The 10,457-nt window shown below is 46.9% G+C and overlaps 1 protein-coding gene across 9 annotated transcripts; it reads right to left on the bottom strand.

Annotated features, from left to right (window-relative positions):
- Positions 1-204: 204 nt before the first annotated feature.
- On the bottom strand, positions 205-3,677 carry LOC125535529. 9 transcript variants are annotated; one of them, XR_007294707.1, is made up of 5 exons: positions 3,346-3,676; positions 3,133-3,236; positions 2,060-2,162; positions 1,434-1,526; positions 205-447 (listed from the first exon to the last, which is right to left on the bottom strand). XR_007294707.1 is itself a non-coding variant. In XM_048698594.1 (4 exons), the coding sequence occupies exons 1-3, from the start codon at positions 3,641-3,643 to the stop codon at positions 2,097-2,099; spliced, it is 468 nt and encodes a 155-aa protein (XP_048554551.1). In that variant the 5' UTR covers positions 3,644-3,676; the 3' UTR covers positions 205-1,526; positions 2,060-2,096. The 9 variants fall into 9 exon arrangements, 2 of the variants coding, with proteins under 2 accessions (XP_048554551.1, XP_048554550.1); XR_007294706.1 differs by having other exon boundaries at positions 1,434-1,541; XR_007294705.1 differs by having other exon boundaries at positions 1,415-1,541.
- Positions 3,678-10,457: the final 6,780 nt, after the last annotated feature.

Here is a 10,457-nt window from a genome sequence, read left to right on the forward strand (position 1 = left end):
TTTTGTTTCTATTTTCTATTTGAGTCGAGGCCTTCTTATAGTACTTCTGAATAGCTTTTCAGCCCTGGTTATTTTGGGCCATGGCATCTTAATAGTACAAGTATATTTGGGCCGTGGCCACTATCAGGTCCAGTAAGAACATTTTCTGGAGAACTTAATGTTCAAGTAAAATGTACACAACATTATAGGAAAATAACACATAAAAAAGTAGATAAAATTTCATTTCACTCCTACAGCTCACTACATCATATACTGTACATGACAATCATTCAATTTTTTACTAGGCAGTAGCCGAGTACATCTTTCAATTTCAAATAAACAATACAGGTCCTGGAAGCAAAATAGGCCGCCACACGCGATGGTGCACCAAGTAACTAGCAGCACTGCTTGCCCCGTTGGCCCAACTCCTTGCTACCGACGATGGACGAGACTCGGATGCGGAGCTCCCTGCACATGACATATTGTGTCAATGCTTGCAACAATAGAAGGAACTCACATACCATAGAACTTGCACAGTAGTGTATTAACACCCGAAAGATTAACTGAATTGAACTGTTATATAACCAAGTTAGAGCTGGAAGAAGTTGCAGGTACATAAATCACCATAGAGCTAACATTTTGTATTTCTGTAGAAAGAAGCATCAACTCACTATTCTACACAAAAAGCTAGCCCATACATGCACAGACACCAAAACGGTACATAGAATGAAGCACAGGGCTAGTACTTGCTATCCTGACATTTCAGGCATTCTAGTGTTTAGGAGATTTGACTTCCAGCAAAAAACTAAGTCGATAGACTTAGCACTTGTGACTTCAACTAACTTGACCAGTGCTAAGTTATTAATAGACTTACTTGTGACTTCAACTAACTTGTGGACTGATTTTGCTCAAGTTTCTTAATAGACTTACAATGTTTAGCTTCCAGAAATTAAATCACAAAGTTTATCTTACGGAAACAAAATTACAAAGTTTTCTATCTGCAATCAGTACAAACTTGATAGTGTTACAAGTGCTAATGATCCAACAGCGTCCCAGCTCCACACATCCTAGTACTGGATTTCCTCACACTTGATAGTGCTACAAGCAAGCAAGCAAGCAAACATGCAAATACAAGTAGTAGTACTGGTTGTCTAATGAATGGGATACATGATTTTCCTCAAATAAATTGACAAGGTTTTCTTCCTTTTTCTAGTTAATGACAACAAGTCATCAATCAAGCAAGCAACATCACATTGGTACAGCAGCTAGCATCGTTCAACATCACATTAGTCAACACCTACTAATTTTATTTTATTTGTTTGCATCGAGTTAGCACCTACTAGATGGGATGGAAATGCATCTTCAGTATTAGTTGTGGAGCATGCGTGAATTATTAATAACGAAAGCAAGGGTCGACACTAGTGAAAGAGTAGACAGGAATATTTTCTTGCAACCAGACAACGTTGCTTGTGCGAGGCGAGGCGAGGCGAAGAGCAGCTCCTCGCTCTTGGCGCCGAGCTTGACGAGGGAAGGAGGCTCCATGGAACCTGCGACAACCCGACCTATGTAAATCATAAGGTCTTGATTAGATATAAACAGTAGTAATGAATGATAGATATAAACATTAGTATTGCCCGAACTCAGTTTTTTTGAAAGGATAAGCATGTCCTAAACCGCCATTGTGAGATCGTTGAAGTAATATATGCAAGAATGTGAGAATGGATAAAACAAAACATGAATGTTCTCAAGTGCCATGAAGTGAGAAAGCAGGTAGTCAGAATGATGAGGCATGTTAGCTGCCAAAACAGATTCAGACTAACTGCATGTCCAGACGGACGGGCCATTCCCAAGAATTTCAAGACACCAGCAGAGGTCAGTAGACAACAAACTTGGATGCTATCTATCAATACTAGTATAGAATGATACGAGGCCAGTAGAAACTATTTGCTACCAACGAGCTCGCCAAGTACCAGATTTCAGAGTTTGTAATAGCATCATGAACAACAGCTGTATATTACTAAATGTTACCATACTGAATACTATCTAGAAAGATAGATACGATGCAGGGGGTGTCCATTACCGACGATCTTGCCGAGGTGCATGGAGATGGAGTTGAGCTAGGCCTTGTTCTCGTAGAGGTGGTTGACCTCCTTCCTGGACTGCACCAGCTCCTTGGCCAGCGCCTTCAGGAACAAGCAGCACCAGCAGAGGAAACCAAATCAGTAAATCAGCCCAAATCGAGGCCCTTGACCTTGAGCTGCTTCTCCTTGGCGCCCTTCACCAGATCCGAGGTCACTTATAAACACACGCTAGGCGTTAAAGCGATTGATGTTAAATACTAACTTCCTTCATAAAAAAGAGCAATAATAACAACCAGCAGGTACTTAACACTCAGCAAGGGTTGACAGATATATAATGGGTTCAGCAACCAATTTGGCTTAGAAACTAAGAAAATCAGAAAGATTTTTCGCTCAGAATACGCTAACAAGCATTCATGAATCACGCTAGTAAGTAAGAACATGAGTAAACTAGCGATTAGCAAATGAATCTCAACATCAGCAGAAGATTGAGATACAAATGCATCCGACTAAAAGGCAGATAGAACTTGTCATCGTAAAGGAACATCATACAACACAGCTCGTCTTACAGCAATGTGCACACAAATTGGGCTAAGCAACGCACTAAGAACAAGTCAAGTAAAATTGCATGCCACTCGATAACTAAGCAATCAGTTGCAATATCTGCTCTGAATATTTGCTCCCCTGCTGATCCATCCAATATCTGCTCGGAATACACTAGGAAGCATTATTGCCATGATCCACGAATCACATCAGTAACTTAAGAGCTCAAGTATTATGATACCTAAAAACTAAGAACAGAACAGTCGGGAGCCTGGGACGCAAATCCCGGCCAAAATCCCGATCCCAAATCACGGCCAAAATTCGCAGAAACGATATGTCGACCAAGAGCAGTTCACCGCACAACCTTCCCGGCCAAAATCCTGACCCGAAATATGAACGTCCGCCGCGGAGCGTATCGTGCCCGGGCAGAAGTGCGGGCCCTCCGTCCCGCCGATTAACTGCTGACTACGAGCAGGGGATGGCGTTACTGCGGGAGTCGGAGAGGGGGGTGGTGGGGGTGCGTGCTTCTCACCTGCACCCGCGGGCGTGCTGAAGCGGGAGGAGCGGCGGATTCCGCGGCGAGGGAGTCGCCGAGCTCGCCGGAGAGGAGGAGCGAGGGGGCGGCGGTGACTGCAGCTGCGACGAACAAAGGAACGGGGTGAAGAAATGCTCGTCAGCTCTGGTTGGTGAAGCACAAAAACCCTAGGCAGGGGAGGGGAGGGGCAAGAGGAGGCTGGCGGCTCACCTGCGGGCAGCGGAGACGCGAACGACGCCGACGCCGACGCCAGCAGCGAGAAGGTTGGCCGACTTTCCCTCCCTCCCGCGAAGCGAAGCAAAGCAATGCAGCACCGCCTCCTCTGCGGCTCCGCCTCGGCTATAAGCCAAACGCAACCAAAGGAGGAGCTAGGCGGGGCTAGGATCGGGATCGAGGTCGCGAGAGCGTCGGTCGATCGGCGATGTGGGAGACGAGGGAAGGGATCGGGGTGGCGGCGGCGATGTGGGAGACGAGGGGTGGGTGGCGGATCTACAATGCTAGGTTTCATGGGGTGAGAGGGTGAGGGAGTTTTACTTTTTACTTTTTTAATTTTCTTTTGAGACAAAGAGGGGGGGTGTGAGGGAGAAAGGGCTGCCGACGGATCCGAGAGCATCCGACGGCATTTGAGCATGATCCGCGTGACATGCCCATGGACCAATCAGAACCCAGTACACATTAGGACCTTCTAAATTGGTCGTAATCGACTAAAAATAAGGTGTTGAACCATATTATTTTTCAAAAAAAGGTGTTGAATCATAAACAGTTTTATGATTTGAGAAATTCAAAAAGAAACATTTTCATTGTGTCACCAAATGTGTCATAGTTTCTAGGAAAACTAACAAACTTGGAATTGGAATAAGACAAATATCTTTATAAAATTGTTATGAGAAATGAGTTTTTAGGGGGGGGGTCATTTTCTATTTTCGGTGTGCCAAAAATGTTTACAGCACCACTCCATTTTCCAAAACTATAAGACAACACTTTAGATGTAAAATCTTTAGATGTAAAATGCTTTCGATCCACCTCTCATCAAAAAGACAAATTATGCTTCAAAAAAGAATCTACCTCAATATTCTTTTGTTTTTCTTCTACTTTTTTACATGAAAAATTGAAATAAATGATCTCATATTCACTAGTAGAAAACGGGCCTATTGTCCCGGTTCGTAATGGCCTTTTGTCCCGGTTCCTGAACAGGGACTAAAGGGTCAGTAGTAATGCCCTGTCCCTTTAGTCCCGGTACAATCCAGAACAGGGACAGATGGGCCTCCACGTGGCCTGTGCGCGGAGCCCAGGCAGGAGGGCCTTTGGTCCCGGTTGGTGGCACCAACCGGGACCAATAGGCATCCACGCGTCAGCATTTCTGTGGCTGGGGTTTTTGTTTTTTTTAAAGTGGGGGGTTTGGGGGGGTTAATTTAGGTGTTTCATATATTGTGTTAGCTAGCTTGGTCCTCTCTTATGTCCGTGCTTGGTCGACCAATTTGGGGGGGTTAATTAATAGAGAGAAGTGTCCTCTCTTATGTCCGTGCTAGGTCGACGCTACGTACTATACATACGTATAGAGAGGACTAGACACGCTAGCTAGCTAGTAAGCAAACGAAGGAAACAGAAGATCGTCATGAACATATATGCATACAGAGAGAAGTGATATCGACCACCTCTCCTTCTCCGAGAGATTGGTCGAACAACAAGTTCTCGTATATCTATCCGGCACTACCGGCTACATATATACAATAATTATCTCTTACAAATATAATCTCCTAACATACGGATGCATGGTCCACATAGTATTCTCCGTGTTCAGCGATCACATGGTCAAGAAAGAATGCCGCCAATTCCTCTTGAATTGCTCGCATGCGAGCTGGTGCTAGGAGTTCATCCCGCTTCCGAAACATCTAATTTGAAGAAGGGGGTCAATACATATATATATATATATATAAATGAATGAAACTCAACACAAATGATGGTAATAAAATCAAATTGTGAATGTTGTTATTTACGCACTTCATATTGTTCGTCAGAGTAGCCCTGCTCACAGGTCGTATGGTGGATGGACTCACAAACGTAGTATCCATAGAAATCATTGCCTTGTTCTTGCCACAACCACTTTACAAGAAATAGTGGTCAATCAAACTGATAAGCAAGAATGCCAAATGGTATTGATGAAACTAGCTCTTGAATCACTAGGAGATGCGCGGAACATGCTACTATAGTACTTACTTTTAGGTGTCTAAATTGCAGCTTCTTCGGCAGTACCGGAGCTTTTTTGGTGAATTTTCTCCAAACCCTGCCAGACAAAGAAAACAATTACTTGATATATCAGGAAATGAACAAAGTTGCTGATATGGTGGATAATGATCGATTTAACTTACTTCTCGAGCATTTGAGTCATGTCCGCATAGTCCTGGGGATCTTTTTGTCTCGAATCTAAGACGGTTACTAGTCCCTGCTCAAGCTTAATCTCTAGGAGAATATAGTGAAACTGCACACGCATGCATAACTCATCAATTACATTACTATAACCTTGACTAATATATAAGGGAAACCGAATATGCACACGACAGTAACACTCACTTGAAGATGTAAGGAAAGAGTATTATATCTTTGTTTTCATTTATTACCAACGATCGTAGCAAGTTGGCCTCGGTATCTGTGGCATGAAATTTAACCTGAGTTGCATCTATGAGATTTGTGTTAATGAACCCAATATCACTAATTTGTCTTTTCTTCAATTCGACGATCTTCAATCTGCATAATATAGTGAGGATAATTATAAATACATGCAATGAAAGAGCTGAGCTATATAGAGAGACTTAATGACAGAAGTAGTACTACTTACAGACAGTAGCAGGTGACCGTTGCTTTATCGAGGGCCAATTGATTGAAAAACTGAAAGAACTCCTCAAATGGAATAGGCAACAGTTTAATTCCAACGAGGTCATGCTCCTTTTTAACTCTCTACAGATTTTCAAGTACCAATCATGCAATCTTTGCATCATCATTGATAGAGATCTTTCATCTTTGACGAGAGGCTTCCCGTACTTGTATCTTTGTATCTGCACCTCCATGAAATCATAATGTACATCGTCGGGCAGGTAATCTCCAAGATTGCTATAACCGGGCACCATCCTCGGATCATTAGCGACAATGTCGGTAGGCACCTTGAGCGGGGGGCATGATTGCTTCGCTTGTTCGCCGAGCTGGGAAATTTGTTTCCCAGCTTGTCATTCTTTCAGCCTTTGATCACTAACAGTACTTCCCGACTGCTCCGCTTCGGCAAATGCCTTTCCAATAATGCGCTCATAGTTGCCTTTCGGCGGAGACTTGGGTGGTTTTGTTAGGGCAGCCAGAGTGCGCTTCGCTTTCACCGGATCTACCTTCTCCTCCGAAGGTGGATGTTTCTTTGCTTTCACCCCTTCAAAGAAGTTCCTCACTTCTTCTCGCGCGATCTCGGCGTTCTCCTTCGGGGTCCTCTCGCATGGTAACTTCTCTGGAGTCTTCAAAGAAGGACCGAATCTATATGTCCTCCCGCCTTTGGCTGTACTGCTAGACGCTGGCAGAGCAGACGGAGCGGTCGTCTTCTTTACTTGCTTACGAGGTGTAGGAGAAGGACAACGACGCGCCGGAGCAGCCGGAGCGGCGGTGGGTCTCTTCTGCCCTTGCTGACGAGGCGGAGGAGGAGGCTGGCTTCTCGGGCGCGCCGGCGCAGGTGGAGAAGGAGGCGGAGTGCCGCCACGCGCTGGAGAAGGAGCCGGTCAAGTGCCCTGATCGTCTCTCGCCGGAGGAGGAGGCGGTGGAGGAGGCGGAGTGCCCTGACTCGCTGGAGGAGGAGGAGGAGGAGGCGGAGGCGTCTAGTTCGGAAGGTTGATGAGCTCCTTCCGCCATAGGCATGGAGTCTTCAGAGCAGAACCCAGCCGAGTCTCCCCTTCACCGGTAGGGTGGTCAAGCTGGAGGTCCTCAAATCCCTCCGTTATTTCATCGACCATCACCCTAGCATATCCTTCTGGAATCGGCCGGCAGTGAAAAGTTGCGCCGGGTTCAGTAGGAAAAACAGAGCCAACAGCCGCCTTGACCTTCATATTAATCCATTGCGTCATAAGGCGGCAATTTCGAGACTCCGTGATAGCATCCACGGGATAGCTGGCAAGAGCCGTCAAGAAATGCTCCGGCTGAAGCAGCTCGGTGGAAGCCACGCTGCTTCTCCGCTGAGATGGCGGGGTAGCTTCGGGGGAAGCTTCAGTAGTTCGTTTGCTGCGATTTGCTTCTCGTTCCTCTATCTCTTGTACCGTAGCATGCAGCGCCTGCAGTTGGGTCTGCTCCATTTTCTTCCTCCTCTCGTGGCATTTGTAACCACCTCCGTCCGGAAACCCAGCCTTCCACAGAATGGAGCCTGGCGTGCCTCGTGTCCGTCCAGGGTGCTCATGATTCCCGAGGGCCATTGTGAGCTCGTCGTTCTCTCTGTCTGGAACGAACGGCCCTTGCTGCGCTGCTTCGATATAGTGCTTAAGCCTCTTGACTGGTATTTCCATTTGCTCGTCCATCCAAATGCACTTCCCTGATACAGGGTGCAAGGTTCTGCCAGCCCCGAAGAACCAAGTCTGGCAACGGTCTGGCCAGTTAATTGTCTTTGGTTCGATCCCTTTATCAACCAGATCGTTCTCAGTCTTGGCCCACTTAGGCCGGGCTGCGAGGTAGCCACCTGACCCCATGTGATGGTGATGCTTCTTCTTCGCAGCATTTTTCTTGTTTGTTGCTGACATTTTCTTACTCTTTTCCGATGTCTTGTGGGCCAAAAATGCGGGCCAGTGATCTCTGATCTTCTCATATCTGCCCTGGAATTCTGGTGTCTCATTATTTTCGACAAACTTATTCAGCTCTTTCTTCCACCTCCTGAATAGTTCTGCCATCCTCTTAAGAGCAAAAGACTTGATTAATTGCTCTTTAACTGGCTTCTCCGGATCATCCTCTGGCGGTAGGGTGAAATTTGACTTCAGCTCAGTCCGAAGATCATTTTTCTGCATATCATTGACATAAGACACCTTAGGGTCTTCTGTAGCCGGCTTTAACCATTGCTGGATGCTGATCGGGATCTTGTCCCTAACCAGAACCCCGCACTGAGCAACAAATGCGCTCTTTGTCCGGATGGGTTCAATCGGTTGGCCGTCGGGCGTGATTGCTATGATCTCAAACCTTTCATCCGAGCTCAACTTTTTCTTCGGGCCCCTCTCTTTACCGAAGTTGTGCTCGATCCAGAGGGCTAGAAAAAAGAACAAAGACTTAATTAATATGTGTACATACCAAAACAATGAATGCATCAATTAGCTAGTCAGCACAAGCTTAACTAATATATATACCTGGCCGGACTCGGTTCGGTCACCGGAGACGTCATCACGGTCTCCTTCTTGGACCAACATTGGGTCACCGGAGCCATCCTCACGGTCTCCTTCTTGCACCGGCATTAGGTCACCGGAGCCATCATAATCATAGCCAGCTGCTTCCAGACCATCAGTTTCGTTGAGAAACAACGAGCAGACGGCATCACTTCCTCGTGCGATTATGTCCCCCAACAACTCTTCTTGTACTTCGTCTCGGGCGGTGTCCATAGTTTCTACAAATATTTACAACATGGCAATTATTATTCAAACATGACAGATGGATATATTAGTAGCAAACTTAGAACTAATATTAATTAGTGGCCTCGACGCTGCTTCTCTAGGGTTTGGGGTGGCCTCGCCAACGCTTCAAGGATAAAAAAAGAAGAGGAAGAAGAAAAAAAAGAGGAGAAGAAAGAATAGAGGAGAAGAACTCCTCTATTCTTTCTTCTCCTCTTCTATTCTTTCTTCTCCTCTTTTTTTTCTTCTACTTCCTCTTATTTTTTTATCCTCTTCTTCCTCTCATGTTCGACGACCCTCGATCCCTCGGCGACCCTAGACCGTAACACCCCGGACGTAACTTTCCCAATTTGTACTCCAACTCTTGCTGTTTTCGGCGTTAAGTTATTTTATTTTCTCGGGTTCCGGTTTTTGTCTCCGTGTGTTGTTATCGTTGTCATGCATCTCATATCATGTCATCATGTGCATTGCATTTGCATACGTGTTCATCTCATGCATTCGAGCATTTTCCCCGTTGTTCGTTTTGCATTCCGGTGCTTCGTTCTCCTCCGGTGGTCATTTCTAGCTTTCTTTTGTGTGTGGGGATTAAACATTTCCGGATTGGACCGAGACTTGCCAAGCGGCCTTGGTTTACTACCGGTAGACCGCCTGTCAAGTTTCGTATCATTTGGACTTCGTTTGATGCTCCAACGGTTAACCGAGGGACTGAAAAGGCCTCGTGTGTGTTGCTGCCCAACACCCTTCCAATTTTGCCCAAAACCCACCTAAACTTGCTCCATCATCTAGAGCGTTCGATCACGATCGCGTGGCCGAAAACCGCACCTCATTTGGACTCTCCTAGCTCCCTCTATGCCTATTTAAAGAACCCCCATTCCAAATCTCGAATCCCCTCCCCGAAACCCTAGTCTCCGTCGTCTCCACGCGCCGCCGGACAATTTCCCGCGGGTCGGACACGTCCGGATCGACCCCGCCGCCGCCACGTGTCGCCTCCTCACTGGTCCGAGCCGCCGCCCCACTTCGTCGCCGCCGCCGGCCCGGGAGCCCAGATCGGGCCCCCGAGGCCCATCCGCCGCCCCGCGCCTCCCTGCTCCCTGCCGCCGCATCGCCGCCTCCCTCGCCAACGCCGGCGACCGGAGCTCCCCTCCGCCCGCTCCGGCCACCGCGGTTGTCGCCGCCCCGCCGCGCGGTCGTAGCCGCCCCGCCGCTCCTCGAAGCCCGCCGCCGCCGCCGCCGTCAGCACCGGCCGGGGAGAGCCCGGCCTCGCCTCCCTTTCTTCTCCCCGCCGACGAGCCGACCTCGCTGGAGCTACAGTCCTCGCCGGAGCCACCTCGGTTCGCGTGCCACCGAAACCCTAGATCTGGTGGTGTTTTTTTCCTAAGTCCTCAGAATTTTCTAGTCCAATTGCTCTTGTTCATAGCCTCGTAACTTTGCATCCGTACCTCCGATTCATGCATATAGCATATCAAAATGTTCATCTCAGAGAGTACATCATTTCATTCCATTGCATCATTTTCATTTGAGTTCATCTTTATGCCCGAAATGCTGTTAGAAGAGGGCTACTTGAGATAATTGTCAGATCTGTTACTCCATTTAGACATTTGTCATTTTTGCCATGATTATTGTGTGCATGATATGCCCTGATGCTGTACATATGTTTTGTTAAGGGTTTTACCATCTTTCCAGAGGTGCAACCCATGTAATTATGTGATGTCT

This window comes from Triticum urartu, chromosome 2, assembly GCF_003073215.2.
Source record: "Triticum urartu cultivar G1812 chromosome 2, Tu2.1, whole genome shotgun sequence".
NCBI lineage: Eukaryota > Viridiplantae > Streptophyta > Magnoliopsida > Poales > Poaceae > Triticum > Triticum urartu.